This window comes from Apus apus, chromosome 24, assembly GCF_020740795.1.
Source record: "Apus apus isolate bApuApu2 chromosome 24, bApuApu2.pri.cur, whole genome shotgun sequence".
NCBI classification, from domain to species: domain Eukaryota; kingdom Metazoa; phylum Chordata; class Aves; order Apodiformes; family Apodidae; genus Apus; species Apus apus.
In genome coordinates, this window is record NC_067305.1 from 5,976,030 (window position 1) to 6,000,559 (window position 24,530).

A 24,530-nucleotide genomic window follows, 5' to 3' on the forward strand; every position below is an offset into this window, starting at 1 on the left:
CCGGCCGGGCCAGGGGCTCCTGCGTGGGCAGCGGCGGGAGGCAGGGGCTGCCCTGCCCGGGTCCCTGCTCCAGGCTCTCCTTCCCACCCGTCCCCGCGCTGAGTTCATGGCCGCGCTGCAGGGGAAGGGAGAAACGCGGCGGGCACAGCCCGGGCTGCAGCCACGGCGAGGAAAAAATGAGGAACTGGGGCGGAGACCGGGAATCAACACACGGTAACGGGAGCGGGGCCGTGGGCGAGGGCGGAAACCCCGAGCCCAGCTGCCCCTGGGGCCGCGGGTCGGCGGGCGGAGGAGCGGAGCCGGTCCCGCCCGCTGGGAACCGGGGCTGTTCCCGCGGGGGAGCAGCGGCGGGCGGGTCCGCTCCCCGGGAGCGGCTCCGTGGGCGTGGGGGCGGAGGGAGCGCCCGGAGACGCCCGCAAAACCCTTTTCTTGCCTCTTTTTGCACAGGGGAGGTTGGCCCCTCCCTCCACGGCCATTTTGGAGCCCCCGCGGGGTTTGGGGGAAGCAGAGCAGCGGGAACGCGCCCGGTAGTCGCTGCCAGCGGCTCTGCTCCGGGCCGAGCCCCCGGGGACGGCGGTACCGGTACCCTCGGAGGCGGGGCCGGTACCGGTACCCTCGGAGGCGGGGCCGGTACCGCGCCGCCGGGACCAGGCTGTGCTCGCCGGTCGCCGCCAGCCCCGCGCTCGTCCCGCGCTCGCCGGGAGCCACCTAGTGACGGGGGGGCCGGCGGGGCCGGTCTGTTCCCTTTGCTGCCGGGGGCGGGATCGTGGCTCTGCCCCCCGGCCGTAGGAGCCCCCCGGGGTGCGCCCCACAAGAAGCTCCAGTCCCGCCTCCCCAAGCACGGGGGTTTTCTCTGAAGGTTCTGCTGCAAAACCGAGGGAGCAGGGAGACAAAACAGGTCAGGCAACTTGGGGGAGAGCAAGGACTCTTTAATAAATTAGCAAAGTAAACAGCTTTTATATATATATATATATATATAATGTATATTCTACTGCTGCATCTCCTCAGATCACATGCGTTAAGCAGAAACGTTGATTTCCTGGTTTGATGCTGATGTTGATCCAGGCTCTCTCCTCGGTGGTGCCTGAGGTTGTGGAACTTAAAAACGTAAAACCACTTAGAAATAAAATAGCTTTTTGTAAGCTAGAGACACAGCCTCCAATGGGAAATAAGTGAAATTACCGTATGATTTCATCTCCCTGTCTCCTCGCAGAAGTGATTGAAAGAAAGTGATCCAATTTTTCCCCCTCTTAGGACAAAAAGGTATTCCCTCACCTGGCTGGGAAGGGGGATGGACTGAGCACATCTAATGCACTGGAAGGATCATCTGCTACATTAAAATTGGATACAATTTGCAATGTACAAGTCTCTGATTCTGATGATAACCAGGAGCTGATCTGGAACTTTGATCGTGTGTCAGTTGGTCCCAAACAGGGCGAGTAGACGGCAAAGTCTGGTGGCCCAGCCTGCCCAGTGCCCTCAGTCGTCATCGCGGACGTACTGCCCGGCCTCCCAGCGCTGGGCCATCGCGCTCTTGTGGCGAATCACTCTGGTGCTTTCCACCACCTAAACCCACCACAAGGCACAGCAGTTTTTTAGAAAGATTGTATTTTATAAACAATCCTTTTTGCACCACTCACCCTCCCAACCAGAAGCCCCCTCCTCATTTTTGGGTTAAATAACACCCAGCAGCAGCCCAAGGCTTTGCCTGCCCGCAGCCCCGCGGGAGCCCAGATCCCCCCCAATCCCCTCAGCCCCCAGGGCTTGGGGAGCCCAGCAGGGAGCAAGGTCAGGGCAGCACAAACAGAGCCCCAGAGCGGTAACAGCCTTTACCTCCGTGTTGATCTTGTCAACGGGCTCAATGCCGGCGTACTGTGAAAGGGGGGAAAAAGACTCAGACAACAGCAGCCTGGCAGGGGGATATCCAGAGGCAGCCAGATACAGGGCGCCAGGCAGGGGGGAGGTGAGGCAAAACAGCGCCCTCATGCCCTCCCCGGATCCAGGGACCTCTTTTGGCCAGGGCCCCCTTCCCAGGAGGAAGCTGCAAATCTCCAGTCCTACCCAGCACTGGCACCACCAAGCAGTAGGGCCCTGCCAGGGTGCTCTGTACAGCCCCTTGCTGGAGCCACCACCACCAGGTCTCCCTCTGGCTCTGGGTGAGAGCTGGGTATGGCCACCTCCAGCCCCGGAGCCACCAGCCTTCTCCCAAGCTCCAACCCCCGCAGCACATGCTGCCCAGCACGTTCACCTTTCCATCCTCCTTCACCCTCCTCCTCCGCTCCTCGAAGGGGCTGGAACGCGCTGAGTCGGGGGTGAGGGTCTCAGTGCTGCCCTGGGAGGGACCGGCCACTCGCAGTGGGGTGAAGGATGACATCAGTCCCAGGACCCCCGCCTGGTGCGGGGCAGGAGTAGAGACGGGAGAATAGCTACCGCTGACACCTGAGGCAGCTTCAAGAGAAAGAGGGTAAGGGGATGAGGGACACCAGGGTGTCCTGGGGGCTGGGTGCCCACAGGAGAGCAAAGCTCTTGCACCACACCAGCCTCTTTGGCAGGTCCACTGGATTTGGTCACAGCTGGGACCCCATGCCTGGGTCAGCTGGGGTTTGTGGGGAGCAAGGGAAGGGAAACGCACAAGCTGGGAACTTCTAGGCCCTTCCTGCCCCATTAGTTCTGCAGTAACATGAGACAAAGTCATCAAAATCTGAGCAGGTCTGGAATCAGAAGCCATGTCACTCTCTGGGCAGTGTCCTACCTCTGCTTCCCTCTCCAAGGGCTTCATCTTGAGCACTTCTTGGTGACAATAGAACCCCTGTCCCAGGAGAAACATTGCTGCAGGGACAACTTTTTGCCAATGCTCAGGGGTCCTTATGGGCATCTCAGCAGATCCTTGGAGGGAGGAACCTGGACACCTCACCTGCAGCCAAGCTCTCCCAGACTGGGACTCAATGCTGGCCACTTGTAACTGTCCCCCTGTGGCCACTCGTGCTGTCATGGGAAGCCCAGGTCAGCGCTGGCTGGTGGCTGCAAGAAGTGTCCCACACAGCCTGGGGACAACAGCCATAAGGGCTTCCCACACCTGGGAGCAGCAGCCGCCTGCTTGTGCAGGATTGTCCCTGTGGACAAGCACCCCACAGTGTCACTCCTGTCCCCTCTGATGGCTCCTGCTGAGACTCAGAGCCACCAGGAACAGGAGGGCGGGAGTGATAACTCTGGGACTGACCCCCAGCCCAGCCCATCCCAGCCCACCATTCTTCCCCTGCCCTTACCGGAGCTGTGCCGGGAGCGGGAGCTCTCCTGGGGAAAGCCATCACTGCTGACCACAGAGTAGCCATCGATCAGCTGCAGCCGCCGCCGCTGCTCCTGCAGCTCCTCTTCCCTCTGCAGGTCACTCCGGATCTCCTCCTCGATCAGCGCCGACGTCTGGGGCTTCCAGGTCCTCAGCTTATACTGCTCCTCCCGGCCATCATCCCTCCTCAGCGGGCTCTGTGTCCCCATGTTGTCAACAAAAGAGAACTTGGGATTCCAGAAGGGCAATAAGAAGTACTCTCTGGGCAGGGGAGCTGAGCTGGTGGGGCTCAGGGTGGAGCCAGGAAGCCTTCCTCCCCAGGAATCCTCACTCTCCTGTTTGCTTGCGCTCACAAAAATGCGCTGGGACACCCGGGGCTTGTCCTGGCTCTTCTCACTGGCAACAAAGCGTGGCTGGGAGACCTGGAAGTGTGTGATGCTGGCCGTGTAGCTGGGAATGCTTCTCCCGCCCCTGGTGTCTTCTACAGGGTGGGGGACATGGCTTGTGGGCTGCTCCACCACAAACTCATTAATCCAGCTCCGCCGCTCATCTGCCTTCCTCACAGGGGTGGGCTTTTGTGGGGGAGTTTCCTCCTGCTCAAACACCCTCCGGCGCTCGTCCAGCTCCTGCTGTGTCCCCCTGTCATAAGTCCCCAGCAGCCTCCCTTGCCTCTTCAGATCTTCCTCACGCTTGGTTTCCTGCTCAATTTCCCTCTGGACGTAAAAGGAAGCACGGGCTTTGTCCTTCCCTTTCCTGCCCGGGCCGGGAGAGGTGTGCATGGAGAGGAGAGGCTTGGTCTGGATCTCCACCATCTCACTGCTGGAGGTCAGCCGCTGGATCCCTCTCTCCTTCCAGAGGTTCTCCTCCCTCTCCATTGCCATGCGGATCTCCCGCTCAATGGGCGTCTCATTGCTGATCTTCGTCTCCTTGTCTGGGCCATTGCCGCTGGTCCTCAGATCCACAAAGCCATTGAAGATCTCGTTGGATGCACTTCCATTGCTGGTGTAGCCTGCACTGGCTTTGTTGTACATCTCACCCAAGCCAGAGTCCAGGTCCTCTCTGGAAAATCCTTTAGTCAAGCTGGATACTTTCCCAGTGGGATATGACCTTCCAGTATCAGCCCTTCTAGGAGCATAAACCTCCTCCTTCACAGGCATCTTGTAGGACACATTATAAACCTGGTAAACAGTCTTGTCCATCCTGCTCTGGCTGGGTGCACCGGCATCACCGTAACCTCTCACAGCCTTCATAGGCATCTCAGGACTAGGCCACTCTTGCCGAGACACTTTTGTCATTGTCTCTGGCTTTGGAGACAAGACCTGTTGCCCTGGGCTGAAGAAAGAGCCCGGGTTGGTCTTCTCCAGCATCAGGAACTGCTGCCGAGCAGCAGAGAAGTTGATCTGCTCCGTGTCAATATTTTCAGGGTCAACTGGCGTCACTACCCTCCCTGAGGAAGGCTTGTCAAAGGACACAGTGAAGCTGCCTGTGCCAGTGTTTATGGAGCTCAGCTCATCCATGGAGCTCCAACGCTCAGCTGTGGTGGAGCTCTTCCTCATCACCTGGCTCCGGATGATCTCCCTCCTCTCATCCTCCAGCTCCTTGGCTTTCTCAGGTGAGATGTGCGGTGGAGGGACCCTGTACTGTTCCTGCTCATCCTCATCGTAGAGCTTTGAGGGCTTCCTCTCACCTCTGTAAGCCCTGAGGTCGTACAGGCTCCCCGATCTCACCACATCCAGCCTGGACTCCCTGTCTGGGGATGGGGTCCAGACATCTTTTCCACCCTCCAGGAAATATGAGGGTGACTTTGACCTTGTTTTCCAGCCATAGCCATATTCCACCCTCTGGCTGCTACGCTGAGCAGAGCCGAACACATCATCATCGCTGTTGGCTCTCTGCTCTGCCAATGAGCTGCCCTGGTGAGCATCATGGTAGTCGTGCTTGTGTGAGGGCTGTGGGAGCTGGAAGACCAGGTGCCTGGTGACTCTGTCCATCTCTGGGGAAGAGGCAGCACTCAGCCCTCTGCCAGCCTGGCCTGGGGACACTGCTCAGCTTCTTGTTCAGGCTCTGGTTCACCTGGGACAGAACCTGCTGGCCCTGAAGGAGAGAAAGTGACCATCAGTGGCCAGGGTGTGTGGCTCCTGTCCCAGCACTGTGCTGCTGCCCTTAGCCTGTGGCCAAGAGGGACCTGTGCCCTGGGGACAGACACTAACACCAACCAGCCATGTCATTCACTCCATTCACCCAGACACACTGGGTTGTGGGGCAGGAGCAGCCAGAGCACAAAGCACAGTTCCCAACTGGAGCTGCCCCAAAGCCAATATCCCCCTCCCACCTCTGCCCCAGCCTGGCCGGGTCCCGCCGCGTCCGGCTCAGCTGCACCAACCTCTGCCACAGCTCCAGCACGGCTGCCCTCGGGCCTCACCGGGACCATGAGGGACCCACCACCACACGGGGAGCATCAGCTCACGGCAGGGAGAGGCAGCACTGAGCTCAGCTCTGACTGGAATTTCTCCTGGCGCATTTACGGGAAGGAGGCTCCAAACACCCGAGCTATCGAAACAGCAGGGGCCATAAACATGGTTTCATGGCCCATAAAAAGGAGGGGACTTTGACCCCTGTGTGACGCAAAGCAGGACTGAGCTGCCCCGACCTTGGTGTCAGTCATCCTGTGCCAACTGGGCCAGAGCCGGATGGGGACAGTAGCATTGGTGCAGGGAGGGACAGCAGGGCAGCAGCTCTCACCGTGCCCCAGACACCATCCCCAGCCTGGCCCCGGCGCCAGCGAGGCACACGTAACTCCGGGCGTGCCCTCGGGCGGGGGGCACATCCTCGCCCTGTTTGCCGAGGCGTAGCCGCACCCCGGACGGCCGCGCTCCCCGCCCGGGTCCGTGAGCCCCAGCGGGCTGGGGCTGCCCCAGCGCCGGGCACCAGGAGCGGGGTCACGGCGGTGCCGGGGCAGCCCAGAACCTGGGTGCTGCCGTACGGGCGAGCTCGGGATCAGGCTCCCCTGGAGCAGCCTGGCTCATCCGTAGGGCAGACACGCTGTGTCGTGGATGTGTCTCTGTCCCTGCAGGGACCTGATGACAGTCCCTATCCTCAACTCCTTCCTCTGGTGGCAAAGGGGCTGACCTACAGCTGTTGGAGACGTTTAAGCTTTTCCTGGGGTGGGGGCCGCTGGGGCTCATCGGGGCAGCTGGAGCTCATTAGGGAGAGTTGGGGCTCATTGGGGCAGCTGGGGCTCATTAGGGAGAGCTGGGGCTCATTGGGGCAGCTGGGGCTCGGGTCCCCGAGGCGATGCCCGGCTGGAGTGGTGCCAGCCCCGGGTGGTTCAGCCTTCCTGCCCTTCCCAACCAAATTGCCAAAACCTCTTCCTACTCCTACCTGTAATTCTCTCTTGCTCTTTTATAGCCCCTGATGACCCCGGTAGTGAAAACTCTCTGTCTGACCCTCTTATCATGTTTAGAGGGTTAGAGGTTCCTTTCAGGGAGCACTGGAGTGGGGACTAGTAAACCAGCAGGGCTGTTATCGGGGCTCACGGTGGCCCCAGGCCGAGCAGCACAGCCCCTCCCAAAGCAGCACCCAAAACCATCCAGCTCAGCTCGGTTCAGCCCCAGTCGCCCAGTGCTGCAGGAATATGGGGGTCTCAGGCTTGACCCTCCTGAGCTGGGCTGCCCCTGGCCCAGCACAGTACCACGGGGAGATGCTGGGCAGAGCCGGCAGCTTGGCAGCGTCTGCCAGCCTGGCCAGGGCCCCCACCACACAGAGACAAGTAGGGAGCTTTCCAGTGTCCCCCCACCCCGGGGGTTCAGCAATGTACTGCAGCCCCACAGCGTGCCCACCCCTCATGCCAAGGGCCGCCTGTGCTCCCCAACCTGCCACCGTGCAAGACGTGTGCCACCTCCGGGGGGGCACCGCCAGCCTCTCCGCCTCCCACCGCAGATAGAGCCAGCGCTGCCCTCGCTGCAGCCGGACCCTGCGCAAGCACCGGACCCTCAGGGGACGGGTGGGGATCAGCCCTCGTCCCCACCCCCACCGCGCAGCACTTACGGTCCGGGAAGCCGTCGGGGCTGGGGTCCCCTGGGGGCTCCCTGCTGAGCCGTGTCCGCCGGGGAGTGGTGGGGCAGGCAGTGGTGGAGTGCGGGGGCCTCGGGGCTGGCACGGCTGCAGGGCCCTGATAAGCCCAGCTGGAGCCTGCGGGGAATTCCAAGAACCACGCTGGGCTCAGCGCTGGCTGCGGTTCAATGGCCCGTTCCCGACCCCCCCCACGCTGCCATCACCCCACTCCCACGGGGGAGGGCTGCCCTTGGCCCCGGGCCCACAGTGCACGCCAATGCCAAAGCACCCACGTGCCAATGCATCAACATGACAGCACATTGGTGCCCTCTGGCTCTTCCCCAACCCAGCCCCCCAGGGTGGCCAGTCCCCCGCTCAGTTCTCCCCACGGAGCCCAAACGGGCTCAGCCATCCCTGGGAAGGGCTTGAGCTGCTCCCAGGACAGGCGGTGCCAGGGCAGGGGTCAGCCCAGGAGGGCACAGCCCATTGCCCTCCCATGGCCTTTCTTACAGCCTCCTTAGTTCACACTGTTCAGCCCAGTGCAGGGCCCCCAGACCCCAGCCCCAGGGACATGGTGGTGCCACAGGGGACTCTGCGGAGCCTGTGGGCCCAAGGGAACAGGCGGCAGCAGCCGTGCCAGGCCCTGTGCTCCTGGTTACACCACGGGGCCTCTCCTGGCCCAGCTTCCTGATAACCTGGTGTTTGCTCAGGCGGGGCTGGGGTGGGTGGCAGCTGCTGTGGCAGCCCTGGCTCTGCTGTGGCCACCCCGGTGGCTGTGGACACCTGCCTGGCACTGCCCAGCATGGGCCGTGGCACAGTAGCCATGATGCCCTCAGTGGCCATGGCCACGGCTGCTGAACCTGACAGAGCGGGCAGCATCCCCAGCACCCAGAGCCACCGTCCCTCCCGCCGCAGCCAAGCAGGCAGTGCTGTGCCAGAGTGCTCAGCACCCGTGCCTGGGGCAGGACACCCCTGTCCTCATCCTCTCTGTGACAGCTCTACATCCTGCTGGAGCTGCTCCTGCCCCACAGCCTCTCCCAGTCCTCCTCTGCCTGCATTGGCCTGAGCCCAGCAGCAATGTTAGACCCCAACTTGCCCCTGCGGTTGCTGCCCAGGGGGTCCTGCTTACCCCCTGCCTGGCGCTTGGTGCCCTGGCCCTGCTCTCTGGCTGCTGGCTCCGGCGCTGGCTGGCCCAGGAACGGTGACTTCGCTGTGGTTACCAGGTGGTTCTGTGCTTCCGCACAGGAGCACGGAGCCTGTTTTACCACAGGGCTGAGACAAAGTCCACAGGCAATGGCAGGGAGTGGGGAGCTCACCACGCCTGTGGCAGGGTGTGGGCTTGGCTCCAGAGGTTGGCACCAGGTAGAGCCGGGGCCCTGCCACTCCAGGAACAAGCCTTGGCATCCATAGCCACTTGTCCATCACCCTAGCACCAAGGCTGGTAATGTGGCAGTGCTGAGACAGCATCCCAACCTCACTGCCCTGACCTGTGCCCTGTTCCAGGGTGGCACTGAGGACCTGCCATGGTGGGATGTACCCAAATATCTGCCTTACCTAGTGTCATCATTGGTCTGGGGATAGATGCCTCTGCTCCTGCCTTTGTTCTTGTTCCTGTTCCTGCCAGTGGGGCAGCATGTGGTGCTCTGTGGTGGGTGAGCGTGGGCAGCATGGAAAGGTGGTGGGGATCCCCCACATGCTGCCTGCCCTGCCTCTGTGCTGGCATCAGCTTTGCCAGGACCCACAGGTGATAGAGCTGAGGCCAGACCACCAGGCAGCAGCGGCAGCACAGGAAAGCTGTCAGCTCTGTCACTCCCAGCAACAGCTTGAATGCCCCCACAAAGGCCTCTTGGGCCCATCCCCAGGATCTCCATCCCCATCTTCATCATCCCCGTCTCCAGGATCCCCCTCCCCATCCCTGCCCCTCCCACCCACTCCGTGCTGAGCACGCAGCCCTGGTCCCTGCAGAGGACAGAGGCTCCAGGCTGGTCGGTCACACAGTTTATTTGCTCGGTTCGGGTCTTACAAACAACGGGGCGGGGCAGAGGGTGGGAGGGGAAAAAACTTCAGACGGCTTCGGCACAAGTGAGAAGCTCGGGAGCGGGAAGTGCACTTCAGCGGGGCCGGGCGGGGGCTGCCGGGACGGGGCTGGGGCACGCCGGGCTCCTCCGCTGCTGCTGCTCAGCCCTCGCCGCCCCGGGGGCCCGATCCTGCTCCCGCCGCCGCGGGGCCGGAGGGGTTGGTCCTAAGCCAACCGAGGGCCAGGAGGTGGGAGGGGGGCCCGGCTCGGCGGGACTATGGGACCCGGGGCAGGATGGGACGAGGGGTGCTGACCCCCAGCGAGGGGGTGGAGGCGGCAAGAGCATCCCCTCGCCCTATCCCGGGCCCCCAGGATCGATGGGGCAGGTGCCCCGCAGCGTCCAGCCCCCCCCGTCTGTGGCCCTGCAGCGGCGGGGCTCCAGCGATGCCATCTGCGGGGGGGGCAGGGGATGCTCCCCCTTCCCCGGGGGTCTAAGCCCCTTCCCCATCTCTGCCTCTCCCAGAGGATTTCAGTGCCGGCCGGGGCTGGGGGCAGAGATCCCCCCGGGAGTCTGGTACAGCAGCACCACCAGCCCCGTACAGCCCCCCACAGCCCTGTCCCCTCCCTAATCCCTGCAGTGACTCCACTGGGGGCAGAAATGTAGCCCAGGTGGTAACGGGGGGCAGCTGGGATATCACAGAGGGGTCACAGCTCACACGAAGGGGGTGGGGAGGGATGGAGGGCCATGGAGGGGCCAAACCCCATCCCTGGCTGCTCTACACGGGCTGCATTGAGGGCTCTGGGATCCTGGGGGACTCACACGGCCATGCTCAGATAAGGAACTTGGTGCTGGCTGGCCCAGGATTGGCACGGGGGGCTCTGAGCCCCAGCATATTTGGGTGAGTAGTGGAACCCCCCCACACACCCCCTCAGTAGCAGCCCCTGTGCTGGGGCAGGGCAGGACTGTGCCTCCAGACCCACAAGGCAGGGAGGGGGCTCAGCAGGAGCTGTGTTCCCAGCAGCCACCAGATGTGCCAGCTGATGTGGCAGAAGTGCCCAGGGTTTGGTCCCATGCCCAGGGCCCAGCACCCATGGGTGCCACCAAGGGACCCCTGCTCTCCCCCTGCCCCAGCAGGTCTCAGTGGGGATGAAACGCTGGTGCTGGTGGTGAAAACCCTGCTGAAGGGCTGGGGCACAGGGCAGGAAGCAGGGGAACAGCACTGACACAGCATCCCAGGGACGCCCTCCCTGGGCCACTGCACCCCCAGCAGCTCCTGGCCCCGGTGCTGGGGTGAACTGGGCAGCCCCGTTCACCTCAGGGATCTGGTGCTGCAGCCCGGGGTCCTAGAAAGCAGTTCTGCAAAGCTGGTGCTGCAGGGGATGCAGTGCTGGGAGGCACAGGGTCCTAATCCTGCTCCCCATGCTCCTCTTTCCTTGCTGCCGTTGCCACCCACGTGGCCCCAGGAGGACAGGGACACCCGGCCCAGCCACACTCAGCCCCCTTGACTGGCAGAGCCCCGCGACACCGTTGCAGCAGCCGAGAGGAGGAACAGCCGTGCCAGAGCCTGTGGCAGTCACCGGCATCGGAGCCTCGGCAGTGGATCCCACACGGGGAGCCGAGTACGCTGGAGCTGGGCAGGGTCTCCAGGCCGGAGCCCTGGGGACAGGCTGGGGCCAGCCCCATGGCAGCCACGTGTGGCATGTGGCCCCTGCGAGCTCCCGATGGCAGCCGAGCACCGAGGAGGGGATGCTGCCCTGGACGCCCTTCCCTCGCCCCAACACGAGGGACTCACAGCTAGGGGACCCTGGGGACACGGGGATGAGGATGCAGGATGGAGCAGGGATGTCCGTGGGCAGCCGGGGGGGGACAGCCCAGGGCCCTTCCCCACAGGAGAAGCAGAGGATGGAGGTGTGGAGAGGGGCTGGAGTGGGGCTGGCTCCGTGCCTGCTACAGGCTGGGCCAAGCACGGGTCCCACTGACCACTGGCACCCCGGGAGTCATCTACGGACACAGCAGTGTCCTCCGATCCCGTGGCCGGGCCGGCTCCGTCCTCCAACGATGGGTGCGAAACTGCTGGTGAGAGGAGGGAAAGGCTCCGGCGTCGGTGGCGGGAGGCTCCGGCACAGGGCGGGGCGTTCACGCCGTGGGGCGAGGGAGTCTCTAATAAATATGACAGGCAGCGCTGGTGGGGTGCGGTGTGGGGGTCGGGCAGATGGGGTGAGCGGGGCAGCAGTTTGCTGCTGCCTGCGGCCGTGTTGGATCTCCCCGGTTCTGCAGAATGAGGGTCCGTGTCCGGCGGGGGAGGGAGCCCGGCGTGCCGGGGCGGTGGGCCTGGCTAGCGGGGGCCGGGGCGGAGGGGGCTCGGCGGGGGCAGCCGGTGGGGCTCACATCACCGTGCAGCACTTGCAGCGCTGCTTCTTCGCATCCGCCTCCTGCTCGGCCTCCTTGGCGTCCGCGGCGTTGCCGCCCGGTTTCTGCCCCCCCGGGCTCTCCTCCCCCAGCGCCTGGGCGGCCGCGGGCTCCAGGGCAGTGCCGTTGGGCGGAGCGTGGTCCTTCCGCGCCGGCTCCGGCTTGCTCTCGGCATCCTCTATCACCACCAGCTCAGCCTTGATGGTGCCCTCCAGCCCCAGCACCTTCTTGGTCTCATCCTCGTCCTCCACATTCTGGTAGCCCATGAAGATCATGGTGACTGGCTGCTCCCGGCTTGGCTCTGTCCCCTCTCCCGGCGGCAGAGCCGTGGTGCTTTCCCGTGCCGTGGTTTGCAGCCCTGTTATCTCCCGCCGTGGTGTTGCCTTCTGGCTGGCCGGGGCACTGCCAGGCTCCTTGCCGGCCTTGGCCGGGGTCTCGCGCCTGGTGGCTTCACTCAGGGTGGCCTCATCTGCCTTGTGCAGGAGCTCGTCGACCTCGGAGGAGCTGAGGGGGTGGGCTCCATTCTGCAGGGCCCCGTCCTCGGCGCTCACAGCGTGCACCACTGCAGGGACAAGAGGGGGGAGGTGAGGGGGGCTCAATGTGGGAGGCTCAGGCTGAGGCACAAGTTGGCCTGGGAAAGCTCCTGCTGACACAACCCATTCGGACCCAGTTCCCATCCTGGGGGCAGTGGCAGCTCCCCCTCCCCAAAGGCACTAGCACCATGGCTGGGACCCCCCGGGCAGCACCCCAAGACTTCCCCTTGGGCAGACCCCCCAGCACCATCTGGCCCTGCCCTGCAGCAGACGGGGAGGCTGACACAAAAGCACAATGTGAGAAGCCATTCCCAGCCCTTGGCACCTCTGAAGACTCAGACATGGTGAGCCCTTCAGGAGCCACGGCTGTCTGCCAGGTTGCCAACAGCTTGCCAAGCTGGCCACGCTGGCCATGGCAGGCTGGCATCTGGCTGGTGCCTGGCTCACCAGGCTGGCACGATGCTCTGCAGCAGATCACCACTGCCATCTGCAAGACCCTTGTCAGGGCTCGGCAGGTGCTGCCCCACCACATCCTGCTGTGTTCTGCTTCCCATGGCACCCGGTGTCCCCGTGCTGGGAGAGGACAAGGCTCTTCTGCTGCCCGTGTGCTTTGCCTCCGGCTCATTGCATTTCCCTCTTGACCTGAGGCATCTCACCACGATCAGCCTCCGTGGTCGGCAGCCTGACAGATGGCTACCAGCCCAGTCGGGGACAGTGTGGCCAGGACCAACACACACTGCCTGGGCCAGTTGCTGCTGTGACGGCTCCTTGGCCCATCCATGGGGCGGGGAGTTCTGGAGCAGCTGGGGCTGAGCCCAGCAGGTGGTGACAGTGAAGCTCAGCCTGGCCCGGCCCAGCCACGGGTGTTGGACAGGACGGGATGCTGACACAGCGGCATTTCCTCAGAAAACTGGTCCACTCAACCACCACAGTCCCCAGTAATGCTCCCCAGCTCCACGGCTGATCCTTGCGAGCAACACACCATCCCTCAGGTGTCAGCAGACCCTTTGAAGCAGGTTCCAAAAAGCAGGGACTGGTCCCTATGGCTGCAGCCACACTCCCCTTCGCCAGGCAGGCCAACATGGTGCTGGTGCCACATCTCCCACTCACGGGACAGGCTCCCTGGTCAGGGACACAGCAAATCCTCTTCTCTGCTCTCCGGTGCCATAAGGTCACGATGTGCAAACCAGGGACTTGTCTGCACCACACTGCCAGGATGGGCCCCATGCAGGGCTGGCGGGGCAGGGCTGGGGCCAGTGTGGGGCTGCCCTGCAGGTCCCTGGAGCTGCCGAGGCCAGCTGGGAGTGGCCCCACCACTTCCCTGCCCAGAGCTGCCGGGATGCTTGGGGACAGCCTGATGCTGGCGAGTGCTGTGGGCCAGGCCGTACCTTTCAGCTCATCCTCGTACACTTTGACCCCTTGTGGACAGTGGGTCTGGGGGAGCAGCGTGGTGCTAGACAGGACCTTGGTCTCCCCAGTCACTCTGTCCTTCTCCACTGTGATCTCCACTGAGTACATGGCTGGGACACAAAGGACAGCACGTTACGGCAGCCCTGGCCCTCCCCAGCCCCTGCTCAGCAGGCAGGCGCAGTGCTCAGCAGTGCTCAGCGGTGCTCAGCGGTGTTAGCGAGGCAGCAGCGACCAGTGGTGAATGGCAGAGACAGGTGCAGCATCCCAGGCACAGCCCTACTGGGACCTGCGGGGCTGTCCCCACCCCGGCACTGACAGCAGCATCTCGCCCCCAGGGACAGGCCCCGGAGGCACCGTGGCAATTGGCGCCATGTCCGTCTGTCCAGCCGGTGAGCGGTGCTGGCCACGGGGCCTGGGCTGGAGCCAGGCTCATGGTTGCAGGAGGGGGCATCCCCCGGTGAGGGTCCTGGCACTGGGGTGGCTGCTCCGGGGCAGGCGATCCTCGGCATCTCCATCACTCCTGGCCAGTCCCCGCCAGCTCCAGGGTCACCTCAGCCCAGTGGTGGCACTTTGCTCCAAGGACCCAGAACGGGCTCTGCCCAGTGCTGGTGCCACAGCCTGGTCTGAGCTGTCACCAGGCAAGCACCGGAGGGGTCAGCCATGCTGCAGCCCACGCTCTGCTCCCCTTCCCGTGAGCAGAGAAGCCGCAAACAGAGCAAGGGGTGAAGGATGAACCAGAGCAGAGACATGGAACAGGGGGCGAGGGGAGCGCCCCGAACCAGCAGTGGGGGCCAAAGCAGAAACAAACCCTCTGATTGCAAACATACAATGTTCTGTGCCTTGGGCCTGGAAAGCCATCGAGCGGTGGAGCAGCAGCAGGGCTGCAGGGGCAGCGGGCTGGGGGGGAAGCCAGCGGGCAGGAGGGAGTGAGTGCTCCTCTGGGGCAGCACCTACCTGCCTTCAGCATATCAGTGCCCTCCATCACCTTCATGGGGCTGCTGGAGACCTTCTTCTCAGCTGGGGACAGAGAGGAAACTTGATTGCTTGAGCCAGGACCATCACCCGCCAGAAGCTCCCCCCACCACTGCCCGCGGGGGGGACAGAAACATGGGGTTGGGCCTGCCCTGGCTCCCCCACCCATGCATACCCAGTGCCGGGGCAGGATGGGGGCAGGGGTCAAGGTGGGGGTTACCTACCCTTGACTGTGCCCAGGGGACTCTGCAAAACAGAAAGGAGAGGTTAGGAGCCACCCAGTAGACACCCAACACCCACCATCCACTCCAGACCAGGGGCTCTGGGGGTGACAGGGACATGCAGGTGGCCAGCCCACCCAGCACGGTTTGGAGCGGGGCACTCACAGCCGTGCCAGCGCCCCAGTGCAACTGCGCAGCTGTTGGTAGCAGCTCCCACGACCTGCCCGTCCCTGCCCTGCCCCCCCAGGGCCCCCCTGCAGCAGCAGGTGTGCCCACCTTCTGTGTGTTGGGGACAGCCTCAGCCTTTTCCTCCTTGGCTGGCACTGCTGCCTCTGCCAGGTTCTCCTTGGTGGAAGCTGCTGAGCTGCCATTCTCCAGCATCTCCAGCTCCTTCTCCAGCCTGCAGGGAGAGCCAGGGCTGAGAGGCTGTGGGGAGCTGCACTGCAGGCAGGGGCAGGCAGGGGCAAGCAGCCATGGGCCAGCAGAGGCAAGCAGCCATGGGCCAGTGACACAGTGCAGGGGCAAGAGGAGGCCCAAATCAGCCCCAAGGCTGGTGAGGTGCAGGGACAGACAGACCTTTGTCCCCCATGGACATTTGGAACGACCCTATGGGGTGATGCCCCAGCTCTTGCTGTCCCCGTGCAGTGACACCTGGGCCTGCCACGCACTGGCCAGTGCCCTGGCTTGGTGGCACAGAGGGACACTGTGCCATCACTGCTCCTGTGTGTCCCACGGGCCCATGCTGGTGTCAGTGGTGGCCCCGGTAGGCACGGCCCGGCAGGGCCCCCCTCGCTGCCGTCCCCCGCCAGGCGCCGGCGCAGGAATGCACCGCGCCATTAGAGCCACACAAAGGCCCCTTCGTGCCTGACCCCTCTCTGCTCCAGCGCTCGGCAATTACCGGCACAGCCATGACTGATGGCATTCTTGCTGCCGGGCTGCTGGGACACCTCCGTGGTGCCCCCAGCCCCCCCCTCCCTTTGCCTTTGGCAGCCCTAGCACAAGGGGGCTGATCAGGAACTGAAGCATCTCCTCCCCAGCTCCCATCTGCTCAGGAGTCTCTGAGGACACTCAGGTGCCCTTCAAATGCACCCCAGCCCCACATGTCCCCATTACCTCTGGATGGTTTCCTCCAGCTCCTTGGTCTTCACCTCATCTTCCTGCATCTGCTTCTTCATGGCCTCATCCTCCTCAGAGCCGGAGGCTGGGGCTCCCTCCAGCAGCCATCTCTCCCGCAGCGCCTTGGACTGGGGGGCAGAGGGAGGTCAAGTCCTGCCAGGACATGCAGCCAGGAGGTCCCTGGAGCAAGGGCAGCCCGGGGGTCCCAGGGGACCCTCACCTTGAGGTGTTGGAGCTGCCGCCTGTCATCCTCAAGCTGCCGCCTTTTGTTCTCAATCTCCGTCTGACGTTTCCGCTTCTCCTGAAGGGACAAGAGCAGCAGAGCTGGGGTTGGCACGGGGAGGGGGTCAGTGCTGGGGACTGCTGTGGTGCGGGCACCTCCCTCCCAGCCAGGACAATATCCTCTGAGTGGGGGGAGCAGGGACTGGAGGCTCCCACGGGGTCACAGACACGAGCTGTGCCCCAGTCTGTGAGAGTGGCCTTGGGGACAGCCCCACCAGGAGCTCCACAGTCCCATGTCATGTCCCTGCCCTCACTGGGGAAACTGAGGTACAGAGGGTGCAACCATTCTCCATAGTGCCACCTTCCCCTGGGCCGGCCCTGCTCAGTGAGCTGCCAGCACGGGGGAACCAGCCCCCCCGGCTGCTCCCCAGCCCCCCCAAACGCAGGTCCTGGGGCCGCTCCAGATCATTTCAGCAGATCAGGCCCAGCCTGGGCAGCGTCACCCGCTCCCTCCTCCTGCCCCAGAACAATTTCCCCTTTGTGCAGCAATGATCAGCGGCAGCAGGAGCTGCTCAGGGTTTAAAACCAGCCCCACATCCCGCTCTGCACCAGGGGGGCTGCCCCACACAGCCCTCCCTGCTCGCTAATTAATATAATTACTAGTGCCCATAGCAGGCAGGGATGGATCCTGCACCATCCCTTTCCCTGGGAAAAGAGAGGGGGGAATCATCACTCATTTCCCTCTTACTCGGGGCTCATCAAGCCACTGCTTCATTAATTAAACCTCCCAGCTCTGCCCCTGTTTTCAGCAACGCAGCCAAGCCCTGCCAGCTCCTGCGCCCTGCCCATGGCACGTCCCTGGGAAGAGCCGCCATGGGGCAGGATGTCCTGGCACAGCTCCCAGGGTCCTTGTCCAGCTGCTGGTGACCCTGCCCAGGGCTGCGGGTCCTGCCCCTGCCTGCAGCCCCAGAGCTGCTCTGTGAGCCAAGGCCCCCTGCACTGGCACCCTCCTGGTTGCACCATGCTGTGGACGATGGCACAGGGACATGGGGACGTGGGGACATGGAGATGTGAGGACATGGGAATGTGGCTCCAGGTCCAGCCTGTGCCAGGGACTCACCGCGATGGCCTGCAGCCGCTCCTGCTGAAGGGTGCTGGCCTCCACAGCCCTGCAAGAGAGTGGGGAAAGGTGTAAGGAGCCTGGATGCTGCTGGAAGAGGCATCAGCTGCGGCTGAGCAGGGACATGGTGCCACCAGCATGCAACTGGACACCGTGCACAGACACTTCCCTCCTGCCAGCTGCTTTCCCCCCTGCCCCTTGCTGTCCCAGAGCTGGGTGTCCCCACCTGCAGAGCTGCTCCAGGGATGCCCCAGCCCCTGAGTCCCCTGGGACAGGCTTCATGCCCAGCCCAGAGGTGACCTGCTATGGCTGGGCATACTCCTCCTGGCACAGATGGAACTGGTGACCACAGAGGGCCTGGAGCGAGACAGTTCTGGCCACCCCTGTGGTTTGACCTGGCTCACACTTTCCACTCCAAGCCCGTTCCTTGGCTGCCGACACCTTTCCCAGGCAGTGACCTTTCCAGGCTTTACGCAGGCACACGCACACACACATGCACAGACACATGGGCATGCACAGACACACACATTTCTGCCCCACATGGGGTTCGTGCTCCCAGTCCCAGCACCAGTCTCCACAACCCAAACTGCTGTGGCTGTGCTGCTTGCCAAACGACTCTAACGAAGTGCCTCGCTGTGACAGTAATTGGGGTGGGAGGCACAGAGGTGTCGTCAGGCATTGGATCAGTGCCACTTGCTCCCAGAGCAGAGCCTGCGAGGGGACAGCAGGAGACTCCGGCGTGGAGACACCACTCTAGGCTCCAGTCCCACAGCCAAGTGCTTCCTCCAGCTGCTCCCTTGCACCCGGAGCCGCCAGTTCTGCTGCCCTGGGCAGGGGGACACCCAGGCCAGAAGGCTTTGAAGCACAATTAAATGCCCCAGCAGCCCCAGCCCATGCAGGGTGGCTCGGGGCAATGGGACAGAGAGGGATGAGGGGACAGGGAGGGGTGGGCACTGCCATGTCCCCGGCACAGCAGGAAAAGCCGTTAGCCAGGATCAAGTGCCAGAAGCCCAGTCCCACCCTGGCCTCGCTGCCACGGACCTGCCACCCCAGGTCACCCCCGACTTCATGTGGCACCAATCACAATGGAGCTGAGCCCCAGCCTCTGTCTCCTGCTCCCAAAGGACGCCGGCTGGGAGCTGCAGGTGGCACCGGGCTGAGGGCAGGAGATCATTAAGGGCTTTTTCCAAAGACAGTTTTACACACAAGGGTGGGCATGGGCTGCTGCACCTCCCCATGGCACCTTCTCGTGCCACGGACTGGGGCTGGACTCTGTCTGCACATGCCAGCATGTGTGTCCTCACACACGCGTGTGCCCTGGCAGGAGCCCAGGGGGGAGATGACAGCAGGAGCTGGGGTCTGCAGCAAACTGAATGGGCTGTGCTGGGGCAATGGGACCCCCACCCCCTCCCACTCCACAGCAGCAATTAACTGCAAGCTGCTCCGCATCGTCGGCCTCCCCTCACCCCGGGGTCCCAGAGACCTGCAAAATCCCAGCCAGGATAACAAATCAGGAAGGTGCCGCGTTTGCAGCCGTTATTTTTGTGCTGTTTGTGGTGATGCTGTGGCTGTTTTGCAGGCGCAGGCGCACACCCACCACTCGGGTGTCCTGCCTGGCAGCCTGCAGCCAGGCTCCAGCCAGGAATTCAATCATTACAAACCCAATCAGGGCTGGAGCAGCCACGGGGCCAGGCTGGCACCCCAGAGTCGGTGCTGGGGCTGCCCCAGGCCATGGGTTCCCCCCCTGCCAAGTCCAGCTCTTGGCACTCCAGACTCAAAGGCCTTTGGGCCAGGGCCTTTTTCTCTCCTGGATCTTGCCCCATTCCACAGATCCAAACTTTTACAGCATTCCTGAATCGTTCTGTTCTGCTTTTCCTCCCTCCTCCATCCCTTTTATTTTCCATTATTTGATACAGTCTCCACATTCCCGGGTTGAACGCCAGGAATCTTCCTGGCCCAGGGAGAGACAAAACCGCTGGATGCCCCTCACTGCACCCTCTGCTCCTTGCCTCTGCAGCCTGTGTACCCCAGCCCTGCTGGAGACCCTGACCCCAGCAACCCCCCAGAGGGCTCATCCACTGCTGCCAGACCTTGTTGAGAGGGAGGCAGAGCAAGGAAAACCCTGGAGCCAGGTCCCTGCCAGTGGGAACAGGGTAACAGGGCAAAGGGGACCCATGCCCCCAGCCAGCCTTGGTCCCACTGTGCCCTGTCCCTGGGGGTCCTGAAGCTCCAAAGCCCCCAGCCGGTAGGAGCGGTACCCTGGCAACAGCACCATGGCAACGGCGCCATGGCAACAGCGCCACAGCAACGGGGTGAGCCGGGGAGGGGGATGCACAGCATGGGCGGAGGGGCCCCCTGGGGCTGGGACCACCATTGCCTGGGGCTTGGCACCCCAGAGCCAAGCCTCTCTGAAGGGTTCAGCTGCACCAGCGGTACATCTGGAGCCATCCCAAGTGCTGGGGAGGGGTGGAAGGGCCACCCCAGGGCCACCCAGCCCAGGGCCAGCGAGCCCCTCAGGAATCACAAGCCCAGGAAGGAAACCCCAAGCAAGACCTTCCTCCCCCCTCACTTCACCGGCTCTCCCAAGCTCCAGGTAACAGGCTCCTCCTTTTCCAGCCGGTGTCCAGGGTGTGTGTATCCCAGGCCTGCCAGTCCCAGGGCAGCTGCTCAAGCCGTGTCCACATGGTGGGGAGACCCACGGGCCGTGGGGCAGGGGACGAGGTTGAAACAAGTGGGGGGCTACACGCTGGGATGCCCCACCTGCAGTGCTGGGACCCACAGATGGATCTGCACACGTGTGTGAGCTCACATGTGCCCGTGCTCCCAGGGGCTCTCCAGCCCTTTCCAGCCCTGCTGATGCTGCCATTTCCTACCATCACAAGGGAAGCCCGTGACCTTTTGTCTCCTCCCTGCCTGACATGAAACAATAATGTTTATTTGCCTTCCTCTGCTTTTTCCCATTAGCTCATCCAAATGTGCGAAGAGCTGTTTCACGCTGCTCCTCCGCTCCCTGACCTCTGCTCTCCTTCCATCCCTCAGCTCCGAGCCAGGGGGAGGGCAGGGACAGAGCCCTGCACAGTGAGGGGGGCAGCATCTCTGGACCCACACACTGGCACTGGCCAGCATGGCCTGAGGAGACAGGTCCTGGTGCAGGGCCCAGAGCCCATGTCACCGGCACGGACCAGCACTGACTTATGCCCCCGTTCCTGTGCCAAGACTCAGGCCCAGAGTGACGCTGTGGTGGGGCCCACGCCTGCAAAGCTCCGTCACGAAGCCATTAGCAGCCAGGCTGCTATCGAACGACCTCACTGGTAGCAGAGGAGGGGAAGGGAGGGGGCCACAGCAGCCAGGGGCCTGCACCCATCGTCAGCACAGGCAGACAAACCAGGGACTCAGGCAGCGCTGCCCGGGAGCTGAGTGGGGCGGCTGGGCCCAGGGTCCAGTTCTGCTGGCTCCAGTTCTGGTGTCACTGGGGATGCCTGGCCCCTGGGTGCTGGCTGCCCTCATCCCACAGCCAGATCCATTGCCCAGCTGGGTCCAGCTCCTTGAGCCTTCCCCACACTCCCACTGCCTGCAGCCCCATCCAGAGCTGCCCTGTGAGGAGACGGGAATTGAGAGAGATGGGGGAAGGCGGGAGGAGGAGACGCAGCCCCAGGCTCCCGAAAATGCAGGATGCATTAGAGCAAGCAGAGCTGCCTGATTGATTCTCCGGGCTGAGACGTGGGCTGGGAGTGCCAGGAGAAAATGGATCCCATGAATATTTGATGAACAGAGGCTTGGGGAGGGAGTTTGATTGGAAAATTACAGATCTTTCAAACAATGGTTCAAGTGCCCTCCAAACACTTGGGTTTCCAGCTCCCTTCCAGTTAGAGGAGCAAGGCTCCACCAGGAAACCCCCACAATTTGTGAATGAGAGCAGAACCGGCCACTCTCCACGCCTGGGAGCACCAACGTGCTGGGACAGGCAGCCCCCGCACCGCAGGCCCAGGACACGGCACCTGGATCCCCACCGAGGGAACCTCGGGGCCCCTTGGTTCCATTCACACAAGGCAGCCTGGCTTTCCCACACCAACACCATGAACACGGGCACATGCGAGGCTCCAAGGAGCTGGCAGGAACGTGGCTCCTGCCCGCGCTCCTGGCAGGATCACGCCACGAGCCCTCAGGCTCGGATTGGCACCAAGCCAAGGGGCTGGGTTCAGCCCACGTCCAGCCACGCTCTGCCAGAAAGCACCTGGCTGGGCAGGATCCAACCCGGCTCCTCTCTCTCGTCCTAGGATGCTGCAGGGCTCATCCTTGCCCCTAGAGCAGCTCCTGTCTGGGGCCCGGGGGCTCACCCGCTTCCGGATGGAGCAAAGACAGACTTGGGAAACCAGGCTCATGCCTCTGCCCCAGCCTCGAGCTCTGCGCCTCCACCCAACCCTCCCTGGCGCATGTTGCCTCCCAGACCTTCACCCCGGCCCTTCCTCACTGCCCACCACCAGTGACAGGCTCGTGCCACAGCCCGGCCAGGCCCCAGCACAGCTCCCATCACGGTGCAGACAGTGTAAACCACCAACCCCACATGGGAAAAGAAGCTGTTTCTGGCCAGGAAGTGGGAAATCCAACACCAGCAGCTTCCCAGGAAGCTGCACTGGTTCCTGCCCAGCTGCACAGGTCTGGCCAAGAGGCCCTGTCCCCACAGTCGAACTCTGAACCCCAGGATCAGCCTGAGCAGGTTGTCCCTCACACAGAAACATCCTTCCTTCCCCCAGGTGTGACTGTTGGCTTTGGATCAGGGATGGACAGGGTTGGGAGGGCAAGGAGGAGGAAGAGACCCCAGACACAGAGGAGAAAGCAGCAACCTTCCCAGACAAACTACTGGAGCAGCCAGACGTGGAGATGGAAAATCTCCAGCTGCTCACAAGCATCAGTGGCAGCAGGAGCAGAGGATGGACAAGCAGCCCCGAAGGGGCCAGCAGAGCCTTTAGAAGAGCTGGAAGCTATCAGCCAAACCTTGCTGGGCACTGGCTCACAGCAGCCAGGACCCTCCTCCAGCCACCACCAGTGCCAAGCCCAACCAGGAGCCAAACCACCGGCCGCAGAGCCGGGTCCATGTCAGGGGAGTACCTTGCTGTGTCCCCCCCACCCTGGGACTCTCCTAAACCTTCAGCACAACCAGGCTCTGGATTCAAGGGACTGGAATTGACCTGGTGAGACCTGGGGCAGGGATGCCAGAGCTGCAGGTACCCCCATAAACTCAGTCCCGCCCCTAGGAGAATGTTTGGGCATTTTAACCACCACCACCAACTTTTGTACATTTATTCCAACCCAAAAGCTCAGGAGCCTCCTCCTGAAGGGCTATGGCTGGCTGAACAGCCAGAGGGGCTGCACCAGCGGAACAGGGAGTGAGCAGAGCCTGGGGCAGGAGCTGCCACCCTGCCCAGCACCATCCTCTGCTTCAAGCCCAGCTCTGGAGACCCTGTGCCCAGTCCCCACAGCCTCTCATCCCACTCCCCAGGGCACATTGTGCCCCTCAGTTCTGCTCTTTTCCTCACTGCCTGTCAGCAAATCACACACGTTTTTCTCCCCAAAAAGGCACTTTTCTGGAGGGATCAACCCTCTGAGGAGCTGCCCAAAGCCCCAGACCTGCCTTGGTGAGCTTTCACACCATGAAGCCTCCAGATGCCCCCAGCAGCAAGGGGACCTGCTCCATTCCCCCAGCCTCTGACATGTCCCCCAGCCTCTGACATGTCCCCAAGCCCTGAGCAGTGTCCTCCACGATGCTTTCAGTCCCAAGCCAGCCAGAGCCCATCCCAACTCCTGGAAACCACCTGCAGACCCTCACCAGCACCCACAACCCCACGGAGCTGCCCAGGCAGGAGGCAGATGGTGGCAAGTGGGACCTGTTGACACTCAGCATCTCACTATCCAGTGGCCAGTTGATGGGTGTGAGGTGAAGAGCCAGGGGAGCTGGCCCCGGCTGGCTGGTTGCCCCCAGGAAGCCACCAATGCTAAACCCAGGAGGTGCTGGGGGGACCCTTGTTTGCCATAAGAGGGAAGGAAAGGCCTGGGTGCTACAGGGCCAGCCCAGCAGGCTGCTGTCACTGGTCCCCAGCACACTGATCAGCCACCAAGCCCTGTGCCTTCCCAGCACCCACACACCACAGGCAAAAGGTGCCAGTGTCCCTGAGGGGCAAAACCAGTGTCTGAGCAGGATGGTCCCCAGCTACCCCCCTCCCAACGGCCTCCACCTGTTCCCCTCTTCCCCAAGCCCTGCTCCGAGCCTGCAGGGACCAACCGACCGGGCAGGGCCCCACCGCGGCACACAAAGGATGAGGCCGGGGCTGGAAAGAGTCCCCCCGGCAGGAGCCCCCTTGGCAGCCGGGCCCCTTGGCCGAGGGCTGGGAGCGCGGGCACAGGGAGGGGTCCGCGGCTCCCAGCCACCTACACGCAGCAGCAACAACAGGTTCAAAACACAAAAATAAACGCCCTTCCCACCCCCTGCTTCCCGCACCACTGCCAGCAGAGACTCGCCCCCCACAGCCCCCACTCCGGGCCCTCCGCCGCTGCACCCCAAGCCGGCGCCTCGGCACCCCCCAGCAGGGCAGGGACTGGGAAGGGCTGCACCTGCTGAGCAGCATCGGGGGGATGGGAAGCCCCGGTTTCGGGGTCCCGAGCCCCAGCATTAGGGGGATGTGAGTCCCCAGTATTGGAGTCCTGAGCCCTAGCACCTAAGGGGATGTGAACTCCCGGTTTCGGGGTCCCAAATCCTGGCATCGGAGGGATGCGAGCCCCCGGTTTTGGGGTCCTGTGTCCCCAGGATCAAGGGGGATACGAGCCCCCGGCTTTGGGGTCTCGAGCCCCGGCACCGGGGGGAAGCCGAGACCCCAGTATGGGCTCCGCCAACCCGCGGTGTGGGGCTTCCGCAGCCCCGGCACCGGGGGTCCCGAGCCCCGCACTGTGGCGCCGCCACCCCTTCCCCCCCGCCCCCCTCCCCTCCCGGTACTGCGGTGCTCAGCCGGCGGCACGGGGGGGCCGCGGCTCGGCGCCGGGGTCCCGCGGGTGGGCCGGTACTCACTGCATCTTCCCGGCGAAGTCGGGGTCGGGGCGGGCGCGGAGCGGGGCCGGCGGCCGCCGGCGTCCCGGCGCTCAGGGCCCGGCGGGCGGCGGCATCCCCGGCGGGGCGGC

At 63.5% G+C, this 24,530-nt stretch overlaps 2 protein-coding genes across 7 annotated transcripts; both read right to left on the bottom strand.

Annotated features, from left to right (window-relative positions):
- Positions 1 to 908: 908 nt before the first annotated feature.
- Positions 909 to 7,413, bottom strand: MISP (mitotic spindle positioning). 5 transcript variants are annotated; one of them, XM_051639843.1, is made up of 5 exons: positions 7,334 to 7,413; positions 3,267 to 5,380; positions 2,249 to 2,448; positions 1,834 to 1,872; positions 909 to 1,566 (listed from the first exon to the last, which is right to left on the bottom strand). In XM_051639843.1, exons 2-5 carry the CDS (start codon positions 5,275 to 5,277, stop codon positions 1,480 to 1,482), a joined length of 2,337 nt encoding a protein of 778 aa, XP_051495803.1. In that variant the 5' UTR covers positions 5,278 to 5,380; positions 7,334 to 7,413; the 3' UTR covers positions 909 to 1,479. The 5 variants fall into 5 exon arrangements, with proteins under 5 accessions (XP_051495803.1, XP_051495802.1, XP_051495804.1 ...); XM_051639842.1 differs by lacking the exon at positions 7,334 to 7,413 and adding an exon at positions 5,670 to 6,039; XM_051639844.1 differs by lacking the exons at positions 1,834 to 1,872; positions 7,334 to 7,413 and adding an exon at positions 5,670 to 6,039.
- Positions 7,414 to 9,322: 1,909 nt separating this feature from the next.
- Positions 9,323 to 24,523, bottom strand: PALM (paralemmin). 2 transcript variants are annotated; one of them, XM_051639849.1, is made up of 9 exons: positions 24,421 to 24,523; positions 17,361 to 17,409; positions 16,239 to 16,319; positions 16,016 to 16,146; positions 15,179 to 15,302; positions 14,906 to 14,927; positions 14,664 to 14,726; positions 13,688 to 13,819; positions 9,323 to 12,328 (listed from the first exon to the last, which is right to left on the bottom strand). In XM_051639849.1, exons 1-9 carry the CDS (start codon positions 24,423 to 24,425, stop codon positions 11,742 to 11,744), a joined length of 1,194 nt encoding a protein of 397 aa, XP_051495809.1. In that variant the 5' UTR covers positions 24,426 to 24,523; the 3' UTR covers positions 9,323 to 11,741. The 2 variants fall into 2 exon arrangements, with proteins under 2 accessions (XP_051495809.1, XP_051495810.1); XM_051639850.1 differs by lacking the exon at positions 13,688 to 13,819.
- Positions 24,524 to 24,530: the final 7 nt, after the last annotated feature.